This window comes from Staurois parvus, unplaced genomic scaffold, assembly GCF_062004578.1.
Source record: "Staurois parvus isolate SC_StPar_1 unplaced genomic scaffold, SC_StPar_1.0 ptg000662l, whole genome shotgun sequence".
Lineage (NCBI taxonomy): Eukaryota > Metazoa > Chordata > Amphibia > Anura > Ranidae > Staurois > Staurois parvus.
In genome coordinates this window covers 2,530,816-2,558,013 of record NW_028318458.1, presented here as the reverse complement: position 1 = coordinate 2,558,013, position 27,198 = coordinate 2,530,816, and the positions used below count along the sequence as shown (strand labels likewise).

General features: G+C 42.1%; 1 protein-coding gene across 1 annotated transcript in view; it reads right to left on the bottom strand.

Annotated features, from left to right (window-relative positions):
- The window catches only part of LOC149448711 (adhesion G protein-coupled receptor E3-like), a 104,475-nt gene that overhangs the window by 47,494 nt on the left and 29,783 nt on the right, over positions 1–27,198 (bottom strand). Inside the window, exons 6-8 of the mRNA XM_089651764.1 lie at positions 20,393–20,515; positions 17,915–18,010; positions 3,788–3,925 (exon numbers count right to left, since the gene is read on the bottom strand). Of these exons, the coding sequence (XP_089507890.1) occupies positions 3,788–3,925; positions 17,915–18,010; positions 20,393–20,515 (357 nt within the window). The remainder of the gene's footprint in view (positions 1–3,787; positions 3,926–17,914; positions 18,011–20,392; positions 20,516–27,198) is intronic.

The window sequence follows — 27,198 nt, the reverse complement described above, 5'->3', positions numbered from 1 at the left end:
TACGGACAACAGCCACTATATAATTGTTTTATTCCCACTGACAACCAAACATGAGGCACTGTTTACTAACAAAGATGACAAACCATTTTCTGCTCACCCTGGCCACAATCTGCTTTCCCTTAAGTCGGAAGCACAGTAAACTGATCCTTTGTATGGAAAGTTTGTGGACCCTTGGTCTACACCTACCAGAACTAGCAGCGCAATTAAAAGACCTAAATATTAATAACTCCCACATATTTTATCACAAAACTACAATGTTTGAAGTCAAACAGCTCATCTCTGCTCTACCAGGCTTTTACCAAAGCTTTTATGATAGAGCGTTGCACAGGATAGAAGTTATGAGATATTACCCTTTTCTGATTTTTTTTGGAAGATTGAAATATACACATATACCTTAGTGCTTAGTGAGGATTTCACACTTGTCTGCTAATTTTGGGTTGTAGACACATCAGCTATACCCTCCAGGAAGAACATACAAAGTCTATGCTCCAGTGGTGGATTGCTCCTAGTCATCCCCACACCCAGTGCAGGGCAATGGGTTCATCGGAGGACATTTGACCACCACAGCTTGGAGGAGAAGAGGCTGCTGGTTCCACTCTTACAGCATGGAGTTTGCAGAGTACCAGGTAAGTAAAACTACTTTTTGCATCTCCCTAGAGCTAAATAAGCATTTTACCCTTGAAGTATGATGCTTCCCTTCTGTAAGAAGGCATTTTTCATTCTCTTTAGGCATTTGGCCTCTCCTGACACTGTATTGTTAGAATGTCTGAACTGGACTTTTCCCTGGGAATGAGGATAAAAATATTTATGTTAATAAGCCAAAAAATGTTATCCAAATCTACGCTCCCTTTTGGCTGTATAATGACAAGGCATATCTCCACTGACCACCAATGCAAGCACACATGTTTCAACGAGCCACCAATGTATAAGGACACTGTAGTTTGCATTATCTGTGCTTCTTTAATATTATGTGTATTCCCTTTATTTCATAATTATTATGAAGAATAATTCGGTAGAGTGGGTAAAAAGGATGAAGCCCCAAAATTAAACCAATCCGTGGTCAGCAGAGATGTCCATTAAATATAAAGATGCTTTCAAGCAGATTCTTCAGGAAGGTTGGTATTTATTGGTCAAAAAAAACTGGTTAAAACACCATCAACACATTTTGTGGCTTTTTAGTTTCCATGAAGCACTTTGATGGTGTTTTAACCAGTTTTTTTTGACCAATAAATACCAACCTTCCTGAAGAATCCACTTGGAAGTACCTATTTATTTATTGGATGCCTCAGCTGACCACATGTTGATTCCATTTTGAGTCCTTATCCTTTTTACCATTGTTCATTAGATATGGTCACAACCTAGCACAGTGCAAGTGGGTATACTGCAACCTTATGAATACATTTTTTGCCATACTTTTTACATATGTACAAATGAATGCTACTTTTTGAAGGATCTCCCTTGTGGCTTTTTAACACTGTTTTCCTCTTTGCCTCTGCTCATCTACAGCACCACTGGCTCAATTTTGTAGAGTGAAGGGGATTTGAAAGTATACTAAACACACAAGTTACTCCATATTCCTTACCTCATTATTATATCTACAGCTCACTGAGAAACTAATGTACAATGGACTGTAGATATTATCATTTTAAAGATATGTTCAATAAAGATGACCTTCACTCACTCAGTCAACATTGACTATTTTTAATCCTTATGCTACTAGCATTAGTAAATACCGTATTTTTCGCTCCATAAGATGCACCTGACCATAAGACGCACCTAGGTTTTAGAGGTGGAAAACAAGAAAAAAAATATTCTGAACCGATGGACTGCAGACACAGTACAGGAAATGACCAGATACTGCGGACCCAGTACAGGAGATGACCAGAGACTGCAGACATAGTACAGGAGATGACCAGAGACTGAGGACACGGTACAGGAGATGACCAGAGACTGCGGACACAGTACAGGAGATGACCAGAGACTGCAGACATAGTACGGGAGATGACCAGAGACTGCGGACATAGTACAGGAGATGACCAGAGACTGCAGACACAGTACAGGAGATGACCAGAGACTGCGGACATAGTACAGGAGATGACCAGAGACTGCGGACACAGTACAGGAGATGACCAGAGACTGCAGACATAGTACAGGAGATGACCAGAGACTGCAGACATAGTACAGGAGATGACCAGAGACTGCGGACAGTACAGGGGATGACCAGAGACTGCGGACAGTACAGGGGATGACCAGAGACTGCGGACAGTACAGGGGATGACCAGAGACTGTGGACAGTACAGGGGATGACCAGAGACTGCGGATATAGTACAGAAAATGACCAGAGACTGCAGACAGTACCGGAGATGACCAGAGACTGCGGACATAGTACAGAAAATGACCAGAGACTGAAGACATAGTACAGGAGATGACCAGAGACTGCGGACAGTACAGGGGATGACCAGAGACTGCGGACAGTACAGGGGATGACCAGAGACTGTGGACAGTACAGGGGATGACCAGAGACTGTGGACAGTACAGGGGATGACCAGAGACTGCGGACAGTACAGGGGATGACCAGAGACTGCAGACATAGTACAGGAGATCACCAGAGACTGCGGACAGTACAGGAGATGACCAGAGACTGCGGACACAGTACAGGAGATGACCAGAGACTGCGGACAGTACAGGGGATGACCAGAGACTGTGGACAGTACAGGGGATGACCAGAGACTGCGGACATAGTACAGGAGATCACCAGAGACTGCGGACAGTACAGGGGATGACCAGAGACTGCAGACATAGTACAGGAGATCACCAGAGACTGCGGACAGTACAGGGGATGACCAGAGACTGCGGACAGTGCAGGGGATGACTAAGAGAATGCGGACCTTTGGGGAGGAAGGGGGAGCGGGTACCTGAATTTGACAGGTACCCGCTCCCACTTCCGCAGAGTTGTCCTCCTTTGTAATTGGTCCAGCATCTTCTGGGACCTGTCATGTGTCCCAGAAGACGCCGTACTATTCACAAAGCACAGTGCATCTCGCACAGGCGCACTGGGCACCCGGCTGTCACAGCTGAGAGCCCACACTAAAGATGCCAACGCGGGAAGCCTTCGCAGCGCTGGACTGAGGAACAGGTAAGGTCCTGCTGCAGAGAAGAGACGAGCGGCTGGCCCGGTATTCTGACACGGCGGCGGCGGTGGGAATACCGGACCGGCCGCTCCATATTCGCTCCATAAGATGCACTGACATTTTCCCCCCTTTTTTGAGGGGAAAAAAGTGCGTCTTATGGAGCAAAAAATATGGTAGATAGGAAAGTATATCATCTTTACTTGTTTTAAACTTTTTTTTACATTTCTTCAATTACTTCCTGATTTCCTGCTTGGCAAATATCCCAGCAGTCTTCAGGAGGGGAAGGAGGGTTCTCAGCTCAGCCAGTGTCTGACCTAAGGGCAGATAAATTCCAGGAAGTAAATTCTACATGAACCATCTGCCCTTACTCAAGATGGCCACTGCCAGAAATGCTAGGGGGTGACTTTCAAAATAATTTTTCAGCAAAATAAAACATGTAGTTATGGATAGAATATAAACAATGAATTAAATAGCATTTTTAGTTTGTGGTACTCAGATGCAGTACAGTTCTACTTTAAACCTGAAAATTATTTTAAGGGTTTCTCCATGTTGAAATGATTGAGAACGACTGTTGCAGGATGACTAGTCATGACAACTGTTGCCAACATAGACATGCATTGTTACCTTTTGTATGTGACATACTTTGACATGCTTACCTATGCATTCTTCATCTAGTTTAAGCAGTTTGATGCATTGTGACAAAATTTTGGAATTACACAAATGTTCTGTACAATAACAATTGTTGCCTCGGCAAATGGCACCTGCAGGGCATTCCCCATCATTTGCGCATTTATCTACATGAAAACAAAATAGTGTGATTAGTTTTTTGCAGGACTTGGCTCACCTGCACATGGAACGATATTTGCAGGTAGTGTGACCTATCTGCAGCAGGAGAAAACTCTGCCATGATGTATTTCCAAATTCACCTGAGCAGACCAATGTATCTATAGACTGGCAAAGGGGTCCCTGTGTAACATCACTGCCCTAATAGGGGCTAAATGTAATTAATAGGCTAGAACGTACACTACATATACCGGTGTTTCTCAACTTTTTTTTCGGTCAAGGCACCCTTTAAAATTATGGACAGTCCTGAGGCACTCTTTAAAATTATGGATAGTCCCCAGGCACCCTTTAAAATTATAGACAGTCTTCAGGCACCCCATTCTAAAATAGGGTGCCTGAAGACTGTCCACAATTTTAAAAGGGCACCCCATTCTAAAATGTGAAAAACTATTCTAATAGTTTCATATAATGCAGCAAAATCCACACATGTAGGACAGCCAACATTAGAGATTATTTATTGTTCCACACAAATACACTTTTGCACACTGGTACTGACTAGTATTCCAGTGTTTCTCTTCTCCCTCAGTTTTTCTCCATCACTGAGCTAATGTGACCCCAGCACTGATGGGAGGGGGCAGGGAAGGTCAAATTAGGATGCCGTGCAAGCAGCTGACATCATCCTTATCAAACGATGATGATGTTGGCTGTCAGGACACCAGCAGCTAGTAGATCATAATGTTGCACAATGAAAACCTGTTACTTTATGTAACTAAGAGGCAGGCTTATTCCACCCGCTGGTATAAAGTTTTTTTTCAATTTGTAGACATTTTGCCAAGGCACCCCTGAAGGAACCTCAAGGTACCCCAGGGTGCCTGGGCACCCTGGTTGAGAAAGGCTGACATATACTACATCAGGAGTGAGTGGAAAATTGCAAAGTAGGCCTAATAAAGTACTACTCATTTTGCATTTATCTGTAATTTTGAAATTAGGTTATAAAATCATTGGGAGATCAATATTCCTTGCAAAAAGCACTATTAAATGAATATATATAAATATGCAGTGGGTCTGTTCTGGTGACAGGGTCTCTTTATACACTTGAAACAGGGTACCATCACTTCTGTATGGCCACAAAATTATAGTGAGCACTTTGCTGAAACTCATTGCCTTTCTGTTTCAAATGGTTTTATTACTAATAAAGAGAGTTTTTTTTGTTGTATAGTAGGTAACAAGAAGATTCCAAAAATCTGTAGAAAATAGAAGAAACAACAGAATTAAAAGCAGATGAAAACAATATTGATAGGTTAGGGGTATCAAATACAATCTGACAGATAAGTGAAAGAAAAATTTTCACCGCAGGGTTTCAAATTTTATCATCACATTATGAAAGATATATGAGGAGTGTAAATATAGACACTATGAGGGAGATTTATTAAAACTGGAGCAATCAGAATCTGGTGCAGCTGTGCATGGTAGCCAATCAGCTTCTAACTTCAGCTTGTTCAATTAATCCCTTCCTGACAACCGCCTCCTGGCCCTTTAACCACTTTACCGCCGTCCTGTAACAATAAATACTGGTACAGGGCGGCAGAGGTGCGCAAAATCATGTATACATACGTGATTTTGCATTACCGGGTAGAGGGCGCACGCAAGCCACGCGGCGACATTTGTGGCCTCGGCTGTCAATCACCGGGTCCCAGCCAGTGATTACTCGCTGGCACCCGGTGATCGCCAAGTACTACCGATGGGGGAAGAAACAATACAGTTTTCTCCCCTGTCAGCTCCAGCACACTGTTTTGTATGGCTCTGCTGGTGCCTTCCCCTCCCCTCTAAAGCATGCGTACATCACCGACCTGAACAACTTAAGACCCATCTCCCTGCTGCCATTTACCTCTAAACTCCTAGAACGCTTAGTCTACAATCGCCTGAGCTCCTACCTCACCGACAACAACCTTCTTGACCCTTTACAGTCTGGCTTTTGCTCACTACACTCCACTGAAACTTCCCTATTAAAACTTACTAATGATCTACTAACTGCTAAAACCGATGGCCACTGCTTCATACTCTTACTACTTGACCTCTCTGCGGCTTTTGATACAGTTGACCATCCCCTCCTCCTCAAAAAACTCCACTCTCTTGGCCTCAGAGACTCTGCTCTCTCCTGGTTCTCCTCCTACGTATCGCAGCACTCCTTCAGTGTTACCTATAACGCTGCCTCCTCCTCTTCACTCCCTCTTTCTGTAGGGGTCCCTCAAGGTTCTGTCCTTGGACCTCTTCTCGTCTCCATCTACACCTCCTCCTAAGTGACATATCAGCATGGATTTCACTCCATTTCCTCAAACTCAATCTTTCTAAAACTGAGCTCTTAGTATTCCCTCCAGCTGTGCCCCCTCCCTCGACTTCTCCATCAAGATCAATAACACAATCTTCAGTCCCTCTCCTCATGCCAGGGTACTAGGTGTAATCCTAGACTCCCATCTGTCCTTTCAGCCCCAAATCCAATCACTGTCCAAATGTTGTATACTTCACCTCCGCAACATCTCCAAGATACGCCTGTTCCTAACCTCGGAAACCACGAAGCAATTTATCCACTCCCTTGTTATATCTCGCCTCGACTATTACATCACCAATCCTGTCTCCAAATATCACCCAAACCGTACTCTCTGCTCCTCGCAAGACCTTATACTCTCTAGCTCCCTTGTCTTCTTCTCCCATGCTCATCTCCAGGACTTCTCCAGAGCTTCCCCCATCCTCTGGAACTCTCTACCCCAATTTATCAGACTATCGCCTACTCTGTTCACTTTTAGGCAATCTCTGAAAACCTATCTCTTCAGGGAAGCCTATCCTGCCCTCAGCTAATACTGGAATCTTCTATTCCTCCTACCAGTCCATCCCCCACAGTTATTACCTTTTGTACCACTAGCCCCTCCCTCTTAGATTGTAAGCTCCAAGGAGCAGGGCCCTCCTATCCCTTTTATATTGAACTGTATTGTTGCTGTATTGTCTCCCGTTATATTGTAAAGCGCTGAGCAAACTGTTGGCGCTATATAAATCCTGTATAATAATAATAATAATAACCCCTGTATTAGGGTGCCATGATATTTGATGCATAGGGTGAGGACCTAGGGTTAGCAGTAGAGTAGAGTGAAATAAAGCACAAAAAGAGAAGGTTGAAGGTAGGATTGGGGATAAGGACTGTTAGGATATGGGCCTGGACCATCAGAATATGTGTATTGCATCTCATCTAGGGTTACTTTAACCTGTACTGGATGATAAGTTTTTTTTTCATCTATACCACTCTACCACTCGCTGACCTTTCCAACACAAATGTTCTGAGGGCCCTAACCTACATCTCAGCAAGCTAATGTAACCCAGTAAAGGGTCCAAATATTTCTGTATAAAAATGATGGCCACCGGACCTCCTGATCCGGTGGCGTGACATCAAGGCGTGCAGAGGCTCCGCCTTGACGTCACGCCACCGGATCAGGAGGTCCGGTGGCCATCATTTTTATCCACTGGTCAGTGCATTCAAGAGCTCATTCATACTATACTTGTATAGGTTATTATCACCCTGTACATTTACTGTTTACCATAATGATATATACCCTAATAAATACATTTCACAATACTACACCATGAGCGTTTTCTTCTCTATTACCTGGCACTGAGCCTCCACATCTCAGCCCAGCATTTTAGGAGTCCACCCAGGTTGGACGATTTGGGATATAGGTCCGGACCATCATCTCTGGCAGCAGTCACCCCATTAACCACCAGAGGACACCTTTACCATCAGGCCGCACCTTCACGGGACCTTCGGCTTCATGGAATTTCTATGTGCACATTAAATTGCACTTCCGGTGAGTGGGCAATTTTTCTACACCTTCATGTTGGGATGTTGGAATATACCCATTTGGATTGAAGTCATATATACTCCATCACTGGAATATACCTATTTGGACTGATACCATATCACCTCGGACTGTTTGTCATTCAGTTTATAGGACTTTTTTCACTTTTTGTTATATTTATGACAGTGTGTTTTATTTGTATAGCGCTGCACACCCCATTTTTATGTCAAAACAAATGTAAACACACATGTCGTCATGCCTACAAATGTCGATTTCCATACACATGTTACATGTTGCCCAGCACACTGGAATTAATATTTCTAGCTCCAGGCCTCCTCTGTAACGCCAAACGGATGACCTATAGGAGGCTTTTAAAACATTGCCTGTGGAAAATATAGTGTACTGAAGTTTGTCGCAATTTCACGGGCGCATGTAAATTTAAGGTTTGGCATGTTGTGTATCTATTTACTCGGTGTAACCTAATCTTTTACATTTTACCAAACAATTGAGTAATTTATTGCATTTATGTGCCCTAAAATTAACTTTAGTGTATTTTGGACTGCAATTTTGGGTTTCCTAGACCTTTACGGTAATATTGTGTGTGCAAGAATTGGAACTACCACTATTTTGTTCTCTAGGACAACCTTTCTCAACCAGGGTGCCCAGACACCATGGGGTGCCTTGAGGTTTCTTCAGGGGTGCCTTGGCAAAATGTCTAAAAATTGCCCAAAACTTGTATACAAGCCAGTGGGTGGAACAAGCCTGCATTTTAGTTACACAAAGTCACAGGTTTTCATTGTGCACCATTACGACTTCTAGCCACTGGCATCCTGACAACCAATGACATCATCCATTGATAAGGAGGATGTCAGCTGCCTACACAGCATCCTAGTTTGACCTTCCCCTGCCCCTCTCTATCAATGCTGGGGTCACACTAGTCAGTACCAGTATGCAAAAGTATATTTGCTTTGGAAGAAAAAATCACCTCTAATGTTGGGTGTCCTACATGTGTGGATATTGCTGCGTTATATAAAACTATTAGAATAGTTTTTCACATTTTTAGAATGGGGTGCTTCGGGACTGTCCATAATTTTAAAGGTTGCCTCGGGATTGTCCATAATTTTAAAGGGTGCCTTGGCTGAAAAAGATTGAGAAGCACTGCTCTAGGATGTCTACTTTCAGAAAATATACAGGTGAAACTCAAAAAATTAGAATATCGTGCAAAAGTTAATTTATTTCAGTAATGCAACTTAAAAGGTGAAACTAATATATGAGATAGACTCATTACATGCAAAGCAAGATAGTTCAAGCCGTGATTTGTCATCATTGTGATGATTATGGCTTACAGCTCATGAAAACCCCAAATCCACAATCTCAGAAAATTAGAATATTACATGCAATCAATAAAACAAGGATTGTACATAGAACAATATCGGACCTCTGAAAAGTAGAAGCATGCATATGTACTCAGTACTTGGTTTGGGCCCCTTTTGCAGCAATTACTGCCTCAATGCGGCGTGGCATGGAAGCTATCAGCCTGTGGCACTGCTGAGGTGTTATGGAAGACCAGGATGCTTCAATAGCGGCCTTCAGTTCTTCTGCATTGTTCGGTCTCATGTCTCTCATCTTTCTCTTGGCAATGCACCATAGATTCTCTATGGGGTTCAGGTCAGGCGAGTTTGCTGGCCAATCAAGCACAGTAATCCCACGGTCATTGAACCAGGTTTTGGTGCTTTTGGCAGTGTGGGCAGGTGCCAAGTCCTGCTGGAAAATGAAGTAAGTGAAAGGATCTAGATAACTTCCATTTTGTATTATGTACGCCATTTTAAGTATTAAGTATTAAGTTAGCTTTTTGTAGAGATATTAGAAGTTTAATGAAACTGTTTTTGGTTGTTCAAGGATGTATCAACAGAAGCTAACATGACCCTGACAATGTCTTTGTCTGTCTGTTTTCCCTAAAAGTTAGACAAAATAATTTGTACCAAGAAATGTATATGTTATGTTTCATGTAGTCAGCTCATGATGGAAAGTTACAAGTTACAGTTTTGAAACTCGCTCCCCCCTCCCTTATGATTATCTGTAGTCTATATAATCTTATTAATGTCTAATAAACTTTGAACATCTCTGAACATAAGCTGTCGTGATTTCCGTGTTCAAGGGGTGTTCCCAGAATTCTGCTGATAAACCAGGAATCTCTCCACAGACCGGGGGTCTCTGAGGGGAAAAGAAAATCATTCCTTTCAGCTGGGGGCTCGTCCGGGATGACCACCCACCTCACTTGGTAAGTAAACCTTTTGTCTTTTTATGACTAAAAGCTCTTTCTTGCCCTGTGTTGAGGGAAGGTCTTGAATCATTCTGTATTGTCTATATAGACCCGTGATAACCTGTAGCTGCTTTTGGTAAAGCAGACTTAACTCTTTGGTAGAGTTACAAAATAGTGCACTATAATATAAAAAAAGGTGTTTTGGTAAACACAGTTCTCTGGAAGAACACACTGTTTTTGGTAAAACAGTGAAGAGATAACTTTTGGGAAGTTATCAAGAGGTTAATAAGTCTGTGGAGCAGATTCTGGTTTATCTGTCTTTTGCTTTTTCTTTCTGTTGCGTAGAAGTATAAGATAATTTGTTGTGTGGAACAAAATAAGATTTTAAGTTAAAATTGTTTTATCCACTGTCTAAATATGGGTCAAGGAGGTAGTTACCCACCAGGTCCCCCAGAAAAGGGAGAAAATTGTAAGGATTATGTTGCTAGAGTTTGTGGATCGGATTATTATTTAATAAATCCCTGGGTGGATTGTATGGCAGGCTGGACAGAAGCTATGGGGAGTACAGACCCATTCCCAAGAAAGGGGGAGAAAACTGGTTAAAATGGTCACCGTATTGGGTTGATAATAGCAAGGGAAAGTTCAATTTGATTTTCTCTTTAAAACAAAAGAGGAAGTTGAAATTGGATACATTAAAAATATGCCAGGAAAAGCATCAATCTGAAAAGACATGCAGACCCAAGATTGGACTGAAAACAGTTCAGACACCAATCCCACCCCCTCCGTATAATATATATCCTTCATTAAGTGGTTTTAAAAATGCTGCTGATGATGATTTTTTGATTAGTTTGGGGATGATTACTCCCCAGCCTAATGCCCCTCCAGCCCCTGCTCCTGTCTCTGCAGTTCCAGCTCCTGCACCCTGCCCCTCCAGTCCCTGCCCCTGTCCCTGCGCCACTTCCCGTCCCGGATCTACAACCAATACAGCCAGGCCCCTCCACTAGACCCAAACAGATTATTAGTATAAAATCACCAGACAGAGAGGGTAGCCAAGTTCAAGGCATCCTTACGGAGAATAATGACAACGAAGGAGAGTTGGAATACGAAGAACAGGGACAGGTAAATATAATAAAATTACAGAAAAAGGATGGTCAATGGAGAAGAAGTGACACCAGTCATAGAAAGGGCAGAGATGTGTAGGAATTTAGAATGCAGCTTAGATCCATGGATAAGAAACAAGAGGGAAAAAGAGAAGATGAGGGGGCCGTAGGAGGAAAGGAGTTGGCTATATTGACACTACCTTTTCTCACAGCAGGAGAACTAATTCTAAAAATACCCCATAGAATTAGAAGATATTAATAAGATTGTTAAACATTGTCCCAAGCCTACAGTATCTCCTGGAGGTACACTTGCTTATTTAAAAAAGGCATGTTTAGGAAGAAATTACACACAGGAAGATATGAGATTGATCATTGATGGTATTCTGGGAAATAATCCAGCTTGGGATTGGATAAATGTAAAAAGCATTAGTCACATAGAACCAAGTAATACACAGGCTACTGCCTATAAACTGAACACCACAGAAGGGAGAGAAACTATGTGGGAGGAGCTTGACACAGAATTAAAAAGGGTTTTCAAGAATAAGGCTTCCCTCCCTATTGCTACAGCATGTAAACAGAAGGTAGAAGAAACGGTTTCTCCTTACAACACACCTATCAATTCTGTTAAGAAGCCGGATGGCTCTTACAGGTTTGTACAAGATTTGAGGGCCATAAATAATTTGGTAGTTCCATTAGCCCCAATAGTGCCTGATGTGCCATCACTCCTCACCTCCATTCCGTCCGATGCAGAATACTTTACAGTGATTGATTTAACAAATGCATTCTTTTCGGTTCCTGTGGACCACCAGACGAGGGCGCTATTTGCATTTACGTTCCGTAACCGCCAGTTGACCTGGTGTAGATTGCCCCAGGGCTATGTAGATTTGTTTGCAGTCTACTCACTTGCCCTCCAGACCACTCTGAGGTCCTGGACCCCTCCCAATGGTTCGGTCCTCATTATATATGTGGATGACCTATTGATTTGTAGTCCAAGTCAGGAGGCCAGTCAGGAGGATAGTTGGTCTCTGTTAGAATGGTTGTCAGGGAATGGTCACAAAGCATCTAAAAAGAAATTGCAATGGTGCCAAAAACAGGTTGAATACCTTGGTTTTATTCTAAGTCATGGTGAGAGGAATGTCAGTCACAAAAGAGCTGCGGCTCTTGTGGGTCTGCCCCGCCCACAAACGAAAAAGGACATGCTAACTTTTCTTGGTATGATTGGTTACTGCCGCCAATGGATACCTGATTGTTCATTCTATGATCACACTCTGAGGTCTGCCACACTTTCAGAATCACCTGACATTCTCACATGGTCAAATGAAATGGTTGATGCCTTTGTGCACCTGAAGAATGCTATGGTAACGGCCCCTGGTCTTGGACTACCTGACTATAAAAAAATTTTTCATCTGTATGCTAGGGAAAATTGTACAACCATGGCGGGGGTCCTGGCTCAGGAACATGGAGGCAAGCTCCGCCCAGTAGCTTTTTTTTCCAAAGTAGTGCCAACTCAGGTTCAGGGCATGCCTGCTTGTCTGAGAGCTGTTGCATCGTGCGCAATTCTGGTGGAGATGGCTATTTCTTTCACATTGGGACATGAAACTACCCTACACACCACACATCAAGTGTCCTTACTACTGAAAAACATACACACTCAACACATGTCAGCACAAAGGTTGAGCGGATATGAAGTGATTCTTCTATCTGATCCCAACTTGATTATTAAATATTCTTCAGCAAATTCAGGTCCTGTTCCAATTTTGAATGCCCTACTGGGGCTAAAGGGGGAACAGGATGAAGTGGCACCAGAACACAATTGTATAACCCACATACAACAAGACACTTCCCCTAGGTCCGACATGTCAGCTGTGGCTCTTGATGGGGCCCCAGATGTGTTTGTAGATGGCTCATGTTCTAGGCCAAAATGATAGTACTTACCATGCAGGATACGGCATTGTGCATCTTCCTGACAAAATACTCGAGGCAAAGCCAATTCCATATCAGTCAGCCCAAGCAGCCGAACTGATTGCCCTTACAAGAGCATGTCAATTATTTGCAGGGCAGGATGTCAACATTTACACAGACTCCAAGTACGCCCATGGTGCTATACATGACTTTGGGGTCATTTGGGAGAGAAGAGGATTCATTGCTGCTGATGGCAAAACCATATCTCACTCTTCTTTGATATCTGATCTACTCAAAGCCATACAGTTACCAAAAACATTAGCCATTCTTCATTGCAGGGCACATACAAATCACAGAGATCATATTGCCAAAGGAAATGCATTAGCAGATAAGGTAGCAAAGGAAGCCGCATTACAACAGGTGGCCAGTGAACAGATGCCTTTGCTCACTTCAGGCATCACAACCACCCCACATGACCAGATGTATGCAGATTTACAAACATTTGCTACAAAAGTCGATTTAGCAGACTGGGATGGTTCTGGAGCACAACTAGATCCAGCTTCTGGTCTATTGTGCTTAGAGGGGAAACCATGCATTCCCATGTCAAGTGCCCCACTGTTCATTGCACAGTACCACAGTCTAGGACATAGAGGATGGAAAACGACATGTGAAACATTATTGCAGGATTTTTACATTACAGGTTTATCTAGGTTGGTGAAAGAATATGTTTCCAGGTGCATTACATGTATAAGGAACAATCCACAGAACCCAAAGAAATCACAACACCAGCATCTAGTGTACCCAACTACACCTTTCACCCATTTACAAATAGATTTTACCCACATGCCAAAAACAGGACAGAGGCAAGAGTTTTTGTTGGTAATGGTGGATATGTTCAGCAGATGGGTGGAAGCATTTGTCACTAATAAAGAAGACGCGCAAACTGTAGTCAGAATTCTCACACAGGAGATAATACCCAGATGGGGATGTCCGCTGCAGATAAATTCTGATAACGGACCAGCTTTTGTGGCCAAGGTATGTCAAGATTTGGTAAAAGTACTTAAGATAGATTGGAAGTTTCATATTCCCTATCATCCTCAAAGTTGGGGTATAGTAGAAAGGATGAACAGGACAATTAAGGATAAGTTGAGGAAGGCCACTGGAGGAACCTATACCCACTGGAAGAAGATGTTACCTGCAATTCTAGCAGAGGTAAGAATGACACCTAGTAAGACTACAGGGTTATCTCCTTTTGAAATATTAATGGGAAGACCGTTCCCCACTCCTTGGGCTAGACAGCCACTTATGTTAGAAAGAGGGGACCTTGACCTGGTACAACAAGAATATGTGAAAAAATTGATTCAAATTTTAGATAAGGTTGAAAGAAATGTTGCTCGCACTTTTTCTTTTATTTTTCAGGAACCAACCCACCTTTTCCAAGTGGGAGATGTCGTAGTGGTCCGTCAACTTGCTAAAGACAAGAAGCAAGGCTACCCCTTTGGACCACCTACTACGGTGATAGCGGTTACCAGAACGGCTGTTCTGGTGGAGAATTCCCAGTCCTGGATCCATGCTAGTTGAGTGAAGAAGGTGAACCAAACACCTGAGAAACATGAGATGGAAAAAGGAGGTGAAGTATGAGAGAAAAATCCTCGAAGAGTGGGTGAAGTAAGTGAAAAAGGCCCTGAAGATGAAATTTTTTACTGCCCCTCATGGTGCTTTGAAACTCTGGATCCTATTGGGCACACTGACTGTGCTCTTTTTCCTGCCAGTATGGATCCTAACTGTATTTATCACCCTGAGGACTTGGGCCTAATAAAAAGTATCTGTGGTCAAGGACTAGTTTTAAATGAGACCCAGATAACCAAAAGTGAAAGAAAGTCAAAAAGAAAGTTTTGAAGACAACAATCCTTTTTCAGGAAAAATGTTGATGATGCAGTTTAAATCTGCTTATGCTCAAAAGTCAGGTTCTGATAAATGTTGGATCTGTAGTAAGTTACATCCGAGCACATAGGAAATTCCTCTTCTGGCCGCTCCAGTCAAAATATTTTTGTTAATAAAAGGGAATGTAAGTATTGGTTTGACCAATATTACTTCTAATGCCACCATATCTTTTCCAACTCTGGGAGTCACTCAACTCCCCGATTGGTGTTTTAGACTGGGGAATACTTCCCACAAGGGAAAGGGAATGTGCTCTCAGTCCATATTAAATATATCTGATCCTGGAAGGAGGGATGGAACTTCTTCTGTGAAACTCTGGCAAGTAAATGGTAAAACCCTGAATGAAAGTTTAGAAGGGATACAAGATAATGTGGGGAAAACTATGTTTGGAAAACTTCTTTTTTATTTTACACTTGTCACCCCTGAATTTCATTCTGCAATACAAAAATTGCCGATCTCTTTGGGAAACAATACCTATATCTGTTGTGGTAAGATCTGTTACCCTTGGATACCGAGTAATGTCCAGGGCTGGTGCTATGTAGCCCAATTAGTGCCAATTATGGCAGCTATAGACCAAAAGGAACACCAGGTAAAAGCCAGTACATACCCAAAACACCAACTAACTCTAAATAATTACACAAACATTATTGATGATATACTGGAGAGGAACTCTAAGGACATAGGGTTGCTAAATACTGAGACCAGAGCTATTAGAAAACAGCTGGAGATGCAAGAATTAGCTATTGAAAGTATGAGTGCTGCTCTGACAGGTCTGTGTGAGATGACAGAGGATTATGAATGTTGTACTTGGATATATAATACCACAATGACTGTTCCAGATTATTATGAAATAATAAAGCAACACAGGGAACAGGTAGATGGTTTGATGGAAGAAGCTAGAGCTATAGGAAAAGATGGATGGACTTTTGATTGGTTAGGATCAGGATTTGGTTCCATTTTTTCATGGATGAAAGGTATCGCTGTAAGCATAGTCATGATATTGTTTTTTGTTTTATCTTTATATCTATGTTTTAAATGCTCATTATATTGCATTGCTAGAGCTACCAAGCCGCAAAATACAAATGAAGGTTATCTAGCTATGTACAAAAAGATGAATGAAGTAAAGAATTGAGATCATGTTCATGATCTTAGAGGGGATTGAAAGGATCTAGATAACTTCCATTTTGTATTATGTACGCCATTTTAAGTATTAAGTATTAAGTTAGCTTTTTGTAGAGATATTAGAAGTTTAATGAAACTGTTTTTGGTTGTTCAAGGATGTATCAACAGAAGCTAACATGACCCTGACAATGTCTTTGTCTGTCTGTTTTCCCTAAAAGTTAGACAAAATAATTTGTACCAAGAAATGTATATGTTATGTTTCATGTAGTCAGCTCATGATGGAAAGTTACAAGTTACAGTTTTGAAACTCGCTCCCCCCTCCCTTATGATTATCTGTAGTCTATATAATCTTATTAATGTCTAATAAACTTTGAACATCTCTGAACATAAGCTGTCGTGATTTCCGTGTTCAAGGGGTGTTCCCAGAATTCTGCTGATAAACCAGGAATCTCTCCACAGACCGGGGGTCTCTGAGGGGAAAAGAAAATCATTCCTTTCAGCAAGCATCCCCATAAAGCTCGCCTGCGGAAGGAAGCATGAAGTGCTCCAAAATCTCCTGGTAGACGGCTGCGTTGACCCTGGACTTAATGAAGCACAGTGGACCAACACCAGCAGATGACATGGCTCCCCAAATTAACACAGACTGTGGAAACTTCACACTGGACTTCAAGCATCTTGCAGTGTGTGCCTCTCCATTCTTCCTCCATACTCTGGGTCCTTGGTTTCCAAATGAGATGCAAAAGTTGCTCTCATCAGAAAAGAGGACTTTGGACCACTGAGCAACAGACCAGGTCTGTTTTTCTTTAGCCCAGGTAAGACGCTTCTGACATTGTTTGTTGTTCAGGAGCGGCTTGACAAGAGGAATACGACATTTGAAGCCCATGTCCAGGATCTGTCTGTGTGTGGTGGCTCTTGATGCACTGACTCCAGCCTCAGTCCACTGCTTGTGAAAGTCCACAACACTTTTTGAATAGCCTTTTCCTGAAAATCCTCTCCAGGCTGCGGTCATCCCTGCTGCTTGTGCTCCTTTTGTCTTCCACAGTTTTCCCTTCCACATAACTTTCTATTAATGTGCTTTGATACAGCACTTTGGGAACATCCACCTTCTTTTCCAACTACCTTTTGAGGCTTTCCCTCCTTATGGAGGGTGTCAATGATGGTTTTCTGCACAACTGTCAGGTCAGCAGTCTTTCCCATGATTGTGATTTCTACTGAACCAGACTGAGAGACCATTTAAAGGCTCAGGGACCCTTTGCAGGTGTTATTGCTTAATTAGCTGATTAGAGTGGGACACTTTGAGCCGAGAATATTGCACCTTTTCACAATATTCTAATTCTCTGAGATTGTGGATTTGGGGTTTTCATGAGCTGTAAGCCATAATCATCACAATTATGACAAATCACGGCTTGAACTATCTTGCTTTGCATGTAATGAGTCTATCTCATATATTAGTTTCACCTTTTAAGTTGCATTAGTGAAATAAATGAACTTTTGCACGATATTCTAATTTTTCGAGTTTCATCTATATAATTTTTGGGGGTCCATGCAATCTTCAGGCCTAACATGATTTCTTAAACGTGGGCAAGGCAGTGAAAGGGTTAATGGGGCCTTAATACACCTTACTAGCTCGGATAGCCTGCTCAAAAGGATTTTTTTTTTAAAGAACTCTGGGTAAAAGCCCACCACATGGGTTATCTGCTCATTTTGTTGTAATGCATGGCGCAAAAAAAATGTTGCCCGGAGTTGGGCTTTTAAACGGTGACCCCTATCAAAAAATCGAGCCTTACCAACCCACAGAGCCCGTAGCTTAGAGCAACAATGTCTTACCTTTACAAAAGTGAAGTCCTGCATCATTTACTGACTTTATTGATCCGGGGCGACAGATACAAGGAGAGGTGCTTCCTGTTTTGGGACAGATGACTGCTGGTTAAAAAGAACAGGACAGTCAGTGTGATCCATTTATCAGCGGAATGCCTTGGATGTGCAATGTAGCGATATAATATGACTATATACAGTATACTGTTTGTATGTGTGTGCGTGTGCTTGTGTACAGGGGCGGACTGACCATTCGGAAACTCGGGCACTGCCTGAGGGCCCGAGGTCAGTAAGGGGCCCCATGAGATTCCCCTGGTACCTTTCATAGGCTTTTTTGGGTGTGGTTTGAGTGTGGGCAGGGGCAAAGGGGCCCCATGATCCCCTATTGCCCGGGGGCCCCATGAGTTGTCAGTCCGCCCCTGCTTGTGTGTATATCATTACAACATTCATATATTATACCTCCAAATTAGCATGTGAATATCCAACATTTTCATCCATTTTCATCTGTTACTGGAACAGGAATAAATGTGAGGTTTCCAATGAATACACTTGTTAAAGTCTAAGTTCTCATTCACACAAGTGACGGGGGGTAGAGATAACCATTATCTGATGCAGATTAAAGGTCATCTGTTGAATGACAATGGTAAATACAATATAATAAAATTGTGATTACATTGTATTTATTTCTTAGTGAAGTGACTGAACAGTGTATAAAAGTTCTGCTCCACACAGCAGCTGCTGCTGTGATAAAGAACAAGTCGGGGCTGTATTATATTTGGCAGGATGTGACAACATTGCAGCCAGGGAGTGGCAGTGGGGGTGTAAGGGAATTCCTGTGAGACGGCTGGCTAATAGAAATGCGCATGCGCACAGCAATCTCTGCAGAATAATGACCAGACGTGCCCATGAGCACAAAAATGCGTGATCACGCACAGGCACTCGCACACACACAGTGAATATTGGCGCCAGATGGACTATTTAAAGGATTCTTCTGCCTGTGCTTAGTGCTGACTGGTCTTCAGCTGTTTCCCTGTGCCCTGCTGTATTTTTCTATGATCCCCTTGTTGCTGACCCGGCTTGTAACTAACCTGACTTTGGATTCCGCTCCTGCCTTGTTGCTAGTTTCTGTTCCCTGCTCTGTTCCTTACTTCGGCTTGCTCATGATTTGGAACCTTGCTGCCCACCTGTTGATGACCTTGGCTATTCCTGTGACCTTGTTCCTGTCTCCGATCACAGCTTTCTGTCCTGCCTGAGTTCCCTGCCTGGCTGTCTACTGTACCAGCTCTGCATATCATAAACTGTTCCTGCTTCAAGTCATCTGGGAGATCTGACACATCACTTATCCTGATCCTGTTGTGCAAGCGGAGTGCCCTTTTAACCCAGGTGGGATTCTGAAACATCGCTACCATTCCTGAACCGGTGGTTTGACAGTCTCTTCAGGACTCCAACTGCAAGCTCTTCAGACAACACCTGCTGGCACTCTTGTTCCCCTGGTCCCTAGGCACTCTCTGTTCCACTTCCAGCGGGGTCAGGGCTAGTGACACAAGTGAGGCCGACCTCGTCATTTCATTCTCCTATCAGGTATGTGACGGGGGAAGGGGAACAGGTCTTAAGAGATACGCCCTAGGAATGGTTGCGGTGAAGTATAATAGGACAACTCTTTTACGCCAAGGTCCACAGGTGGTCCTGGAGTCCCCCTGGAAATATAAGCTGTCCCAGGGTGCTGCAGGCAAGAAAGAGGAGAGGACACAGTCCAAGTGGATGTCATTCTTGTCTAGGCAAGAATTGAGGAAGTGGGAGTGCATTCCTGTCAAAAATTATATCTGCTCTCCAAAAAATAAAATCTAATATGAGCAATACTTTCATTTTTGAGTTAAAAAAAAAATTAAAAAATCAGCAGCTACAAATACTGTAGTTGCTGACTTTTATTATAAGGACATTTTCCTGTCCAGGGATCCAGCATTGTCCTCACTTGAATCAATTTTCAATTGTTTTTGGGTCCAGAAGCTGGCATCTTAACTAAGGGCAGCCAGCAGTGAAGCCTTGTGGCTTTACTGCTGGTTTCTCACTGAGTGAGCTTTGTGAGTGGTCCACAGTCTTCTGGGATCTGTGATGTGTCCCAGAGGACAGCAGGGGAAGGGGGGAGGAACTTCCACTCAGATCCAACCGCAAGTGGGAGCAGGTACCTGTCCCTTCCCGCTCCATAAAAGTTCCAAATGTCAAAGAGGAGAGAGGGAAGATGAAAATAAGCAGAATGTTCCCTTTTGGGTGAAGTTCTGCTTTCAGAAGTCAGCGTTGTGTTAGTGAAAGTCTTTTTGATTTGCTTTGGTCACCTTAAAAACCTGGTGGGTTATAATATCTTGTTGGTCTTCAAGGCCTATTCCACAGGACACATGATATCCAGTGTTACAGAAATAAAGGTACTGATGGAGTTTCACTTTCAGTTCCTATTATGTCATATTACGCTAAATGAATTAGTAAACTGCTCACCTGCCTGTGCTGTCTGTGGCCACTGTGGGGACGTTGAGGTTTCCAAAGGAGTGATGAGTAAGGTTGGTGATAGAAATGTATAGGCTGCTATTGTATCCATCTTCATACTTGCTGTTTTTTGTGCTATTAGAACAGAGGCGGAAGTCAGGCCTGCTAAAGAAGGTTTTTTTAGCAACAACTTGAGAATTACAACTACATTTTTTTTTCATTGTGGTTCTTATCGCCTGAAAATTATCCCTATTTTATAAACCTGTTATTTTAAAGGTATAGTGTAGCAGTCCTTTATATAGTCCCTATTATATGTTGTGTACAGAACTAAACAATACTTTTTCTAAGAATATTTTTTTAGTTGTGTAAATAGGAAATGTGGCATATGAATAGTTTGTATTTTCATATGTAGATAGCAGTTGGAGCTTTTGGTTCATTTTCACATGCTTTTCGGGGTCCCCTGATTTGTTTGTGAAATTTACACATGTAAGTGAATCAGAATATTGACACCTCCCTCCTCTTTCCATACATACTGTATGTCTCTGTGTGAAATTTCAATCAGAGACAGTGTCGGAAAGGAGACAGTTTCTTCTGTAATAGAAAACCCATAGTACTCTGTGAATCCAGTGGGTCTACCTTGTATTAAATGTTTGCGTGTAAAACAGATTTTATATATAAAATAAAAACAAAATAATTTCTTTAAAAATCTATATGCATAAATGGAGTTTTAGACAGCTCTGCCTGCTGACAGCTTGTGAATAGTTTTGTCCAGTTCTTTGTTTTACTCATCTTCTTTTGTTAGGTTCAGACTTTCATATAAAACCTGTTTTTTTCAGGCCTTACTTTAATAAGATTGTCTTTTGGCTCTCAAGAAAACTGTGTTTCCCTGTCATTTTCTTCCTGAGGGAAGCTGAGGAACTAAGCAATATATACTGTGATATTGCATGCTCAGTGGAGAGACATGTGTTCTGTTCAGAGTCACCAGCGGATGAAAAGCAGACCCGGGTCTGTAAGATCATGCACGCACCTCATTTCAGTGTTGGCGCCCATAGGACTGAGACAGGCCTATAGTTAGTTAGTTAGGGTCTCTGTTTGTGTCAGGCCACAAGTGTTGTTACTGATCATTGGAAGGACTCCACAACTTAAAGTGACATTTCACACTGGAGAGCTGATAAAATCCTACAAACTCAAGCCAGACTGGTGTTTTGCTCAGATGGAATACTCAGGCACATGCTACAGGACCAGTTATGGGAGGGGGAATACTGTAGATTTGTGTAAGATTGTAAGCTGTTGTGCTGCACCGCAGGCTAGCCCATACCATACACCCCTACACTGATTCCTGCTCTTTTAGGGTAATAACAGGTAAGGTGTGGCAGCTTAGTTGTGCCCGCCAGTAGGTAAATTACCTCACTTTCTACCTTCATCCATCAGAAGGAGCCGTGCTGTGCAGCACAAGGGTCTCAGCCTTTGGGCTGGGTGTATGTAAATTTATTGTATGTTTCCAGCATTTGTGGTTTTGTTTATTTGCCACATCTAAGTAAAATTCTGTTGTGACAAAAGCTGGTGTTGGGGTTGCTTTCCTCGTTTGTATCCTGGGGAGCCCACCCCGGTACACGGCTTACACATGCTCAATGTCAATGCTCACTGGCAGCAAGGATAAATAGTGTGTGCATGCGGGTGTTTTATTCATATTTGTAATACTCTGTCATAGTTGCCAACAGTCCCGAAATGCCCGGGACATTCACAAATTTTTGACAGCTGTCCTGATCAGACCTTGTCCTGGAAATCATGGTCTGCCACAGACCGCTGAGCCACTTGCTGTTCAACTTTAGTGCAGATGGCGCCAAAACAGTCAGAAGTCAGCTGGTGCCTACCTCATTGTGTGATTGGTAGGGACACCTAAGGGGGCATGGCCAGCTGAGGGGTGAGATTGCAGCAGCCAGGTCAGTCGCAGGAGGGGCACTTATGAGGCAGAGCAGGCTGCAGCGACTACTAAAGAGTGGACCCAACCAGATAGAGGAGCTGCTGGAACACAGAAGGACACAGTCCAGTGAGTGGACCCAACCAGAGGACAGAGGACTCAGGAAGAAGTGCGGGCGGGCAACCCCACCAGAGACCAGGTAATTGCTGACTGACTGGCTGCATTGCTTCATGACGTCCTCTCTCAGCTCAATACCAGTATCTTCAATTCTATTCCACAGCTGGCTCATTGTTGAACTGTTGTGTTCCCAGATTTCCAGATCTACAGATGACCTGTCTTTTGCCTGACATCCTATTTAACAATTTCCTGTAAGACTTCTCTTGTGCTCCATACATCTCTACTTGGGAAGCTTTTCTCTGTATCAGACTGCCCAATAATACTGAATACAGGCATCTCTCCCTATAAACACACTGATCTAACATATTTCTCAGTCAACTCTTACCTTAGGAATGGTATCCATGATAGTGCACAGCGCCCCATCCACCTTGCCAAACCTCTGACCTAATAACTGGTGACATCTCCTCATATGATGATGATCTTGCAGGGAAAGATTGTGAATGGGGGCCTCTCTGTGTTTTATTTAGTTTTTTTGAGGGTGGGAACGGAGGCACGGGTGGTCTGTATTTCATGGGGATGGCTATGAGGGAGCCTGTGCTTTCTTTTTTTGGGGGTGATTTTAATAAACTTTGTTGCAGATACCTAGCTTTTGTTATTCTGAAGAAATTGCTATTTTGTTTCTTTGTATGTGCAGAATTAATTTGAAGGGGTGTGACTTGATTTATCAATCAGCTGCTGCACCTGCAGGGTTCCAATGAAGAAAGTGGCAGGGTCTGCATCCCTTTAGATGTGATTTTCCTTTTGGAGTATCTCACCAAAAATTACATTTTGTTGCAGGGGATGTCGAAAATCTAACTCTTAGTGCAAACTTCTGGGAAAATCAGTGAGCCAATCATACAAGTAGGAAATTACATTTCTGTGGGGGTGTTCTGTGTACAGAATGCCTCCAAGTTGCCATATTGGATTGCATTTTACAGAAAATTACAGCGCTGCAGGTTGTAAGGTGGAGGGCATGGCAAGAAATTGTACCCTTCCCTCCACCTATGGGACTGTGGCAGACCAATTAAATTTCTAGTAGGAAGGTAATTTTCATATGTCCTGTAATTGGACAGTTTATGTTACATGTAAAATAATGGTCTTTTATGAACTGTCAAATATTAAGAAACATCATTTAGCAGTTAGTCAGCAGCTGAAGACAAAGGAGGTAACATCCCACTCTTCCTTTGTGGAGGCATTTTGTCCCTTTCCCTTGAAAGGGGATAGTAAATTATTTTCTGTATTGTATAACTCGAGCTTTAATGGCTGTGTTATTGACATATGTATGGCATACCCCCCAACTGTCCCTGATTTCCAGGATGGTCCCTGATTTGGAACAAAGTCCCTCTGTCCTTCTTTCCTTTTCATTTTGGTCTGATTTACATAGTTGTATATAGAATAAACTATTTATCTTTCAAAAAAGTGTTTTACAGTGCTGAACCTTTCATTCAAATTCTAAATTGTTGCCTTTGTAAACTTCAAAAGCCAGTATAAAATAATTGTAGTAGTTAAAAAAAAGCACTTGTAGGTTTAACTAATTTTTTTTGTCCAATTCACCTTTAAGAGGGCGTGGTAATGGGGCGTGTCCTATGCCTACATACATTTGCTAATAGGTGTCCTTCCTTCCCATCTCAAAAAGTTGGTAGGTGTGTGTATGGTTGTGGTACACTGGCTATAGTCATTGACATAGTATGGTAGTTAAATATAAATAAAAATTTTTATGTCAAGCTTATACATTTTATTATGTTTATTGCCTATAATAAAGGGCCACTGCCATTTCAATCCAAAATGCTTTCATGTCTAAATTATTTAATGTTACATTTATAGATGTATTGGTTGTTCTGCTTACAGTCCCATGAAAATGAAACATAATTTTTAAAAACATTCAATTATGATATGACTTGTGTCACAACTGTATATGCTATATTAATTTTTTTTACTTTGCTGTTTTTTTTTTTAACCAAGAAAGTGGACTTACCTTCTTGCTCTAAGTTGTCTTCAATATTAGGAAAGAAAAGTCTTATGGCACCAATAAAGTGAAGACTGAGTGCAGGGGTAAGGTGATATCATTGCATGTATAAAGTGCACTTGGTAGCCTATCACAGTGCACTGTACAGACCAGTGTTCTTGGTTCACCAGTACTGTTCAAGTATGGTGAATCTTTCTAAAAGAGCAAACCACCTCTTCACTGTGCTACTGAACTGCTCACCTGACTTTGGTGTCTGTAGCCCTGTGGCTAGTGATGGACCGATTCGCGGTTGAACATTCGAACATAACTGAAGTTCGACTGCGAACTTCGCACAGAGGGAACAATTCACTAAGCGGTATCTTACCACATCTGAGTATGTTACACTGCACAGCTATTAAAAACATTCTTTAATGTTGCAGCTTTCAGCGGAGTTGCAAAAAGAATTGCCGGCATTGCCCAGCAATTACATTTCCTATTTTTTAAATGTGTGGGGTCCCCCCCATCCATATCAAGCCCTTTGGATTTGGTATGGATTTTGAGGAGAACCCCCACACCAAAATGTTTAAAAAATGGTGTGGCCCCCCCCCCCAAAATCCATACCAGACCCTTACTCAAGCTTGCAGCCCGCCAGGTCAGGAAAGTGGGGATAACCAAGCTCCTCCCCCAAAACCATACCAGGCCACATGCCCTCAAAATGGGGGGGTGCTTTGGGGTACCCCAAAGCACCTTGTCCCCATGTTGATGGGGACAAGGGCCTCTTCCCCACAACCATGCCAATGGTTGTGTGGGTCTGCGGGTGGAGGGCTTAATGGAATCTGGAAGCCCTCTTTAACAAGGGGGCCCCCAGATCCGGCCTCTCCATGTGAATGAGTATAAAAGTGTAGTGGAAAAATGACAGGAGACAGTCTTTGACAAGTCTTCTATTAAAAATAAATGGTCAGGTGCATTGCTTTGGTAAATCACAGTGCATTGTCAGGGCGCAGTGCATTGTGGGGCACGGTGGGCGAACAGCCATAAAGTGTTATTTTCCTCAAATACCTCAATCAGAAAAATACCACAACATGGTACATGATGGAGGTGATAATCATAGGAAATAAACATACTGGGCAATATACAGGATTGTTCATCACAGCTGAGTGAATACTTGAGACATTCGCACAGGGACATTTTATTTTAAATAGAAGCCATAGTGTGCCTAGAATCAGTATAATTTTCTACCTTTTTTTCTTTGAAATAATACACTCCAATGTTGACTACTTGTTTTTAAAAAAGGTTGAGGCCTCCCTGTGAAATTTTTGACCTTGTAAAAGCTGCTTACCTAGTATGCATAGAGTTGGTACAATATTCCTGGCTTTTTTTCTATGAAATAATACACTCTAATTTAGATTTTTTTTTTTTTTTACTACATGCTTCCTGGTATCTTCCTCTAAAATTGAGGCTCAATAAATCTGTCTACATACTGTTCAATATTTTTGACTTCTTCCTGTTATATAGTACACTCTAGTTTAGGTTTCTTGAATTAAAAACTGACTGGCCATTCTTTGTCAAACTGTGGCCTAGTTAAATTGCTAAAATAATGTGCACGAAACACGCAAATATTTCTCGCTTTTTCTGTGAAATAATATGCTTATATTGTGATTCTTAACTAAAAGCTGTGTGATAACTCTCTATCAAAATGTCTTAAATACTATGCATTGAGTCACTACAGTATTTCTGGCTTTTTTCTGTTAAATAGTACTTTCTAATTTTAATTTCTTGATTATAACCTTGGTCTTTCTGTGTGAAACTGCTGCCTATTAAAATTGCTTAAATACTCTGCATGGAGCCAGTACAATATTTTTGAGTTTTTTTCTGTGAAAAATGCACTCATTTTTGATTTTTCAAATATAAATCAGGTGGTCTAGCTCTTAGTCTTGTTCATTGACTGTACAATATGTATGATGAAAATAATACAATTTAATTTGTAGTTATTGATAAAACATGAGTGCTCTCTCCCTCTTACATTGCAGCCTATTAAAGCTGCCTACATAGTGTTAATCAAATATGTAAAATATTTCTTGTTATCTGCTTCATCTCTCACTCTTAGACCTTAGCCTAACAAATCTGCTTTGAAACCAAGTCATCTTGTGAGAGGTTGGCCTGCCTATGCCCTCTGGTTTTCCTCCTACACCTAAGCCTGCAGTGCTGTGAAGCCATATACCAGATTTATTACTGTAATGGCAGCTATAGCAAAGGAAGGTACAAAACAGAAGGAGCATCACTGCACAAAAAGGGCAGCTTTGCCTGTTTCAGCAATAAGTGTGGAACTAAATCCGCCTTGTAGGAAGGTGACATGCCTTTTCCCATTAGGTTTTTCCCTCAGGATGGTATCAATAGATCCACTTATGATTTTCCCCTTGGATTGGGATTGTTGCCCTTGAAGTTGCATAAAAAGGAGGACCCTCTCCCCACTGTATGGTATTTTTTTTCTCATTTTTGTGGCATTAGTACATGTCCCCCATGGCAGTGCCCAGCTCCTTGTGCACTTTATTTGACAACCCCTTGCCTATTAGACTTGAAAATTGACTTTCATTGAATTTAGATTAAAATTTAATCTTCTCCCATATAGACTTTAATGGGGTTCAATTAAAGTTCATCATTTTCTGACTGTACAATGGGTTTGATGAATGGCCCACAAATCAAATCCTAACTAATTTCTTCATCCCTAGTCCTAGATATAATGGAGAATATTTGGAATATCTGGCTTTAATTGCTGTCCCCAGGGGCGGACTGACC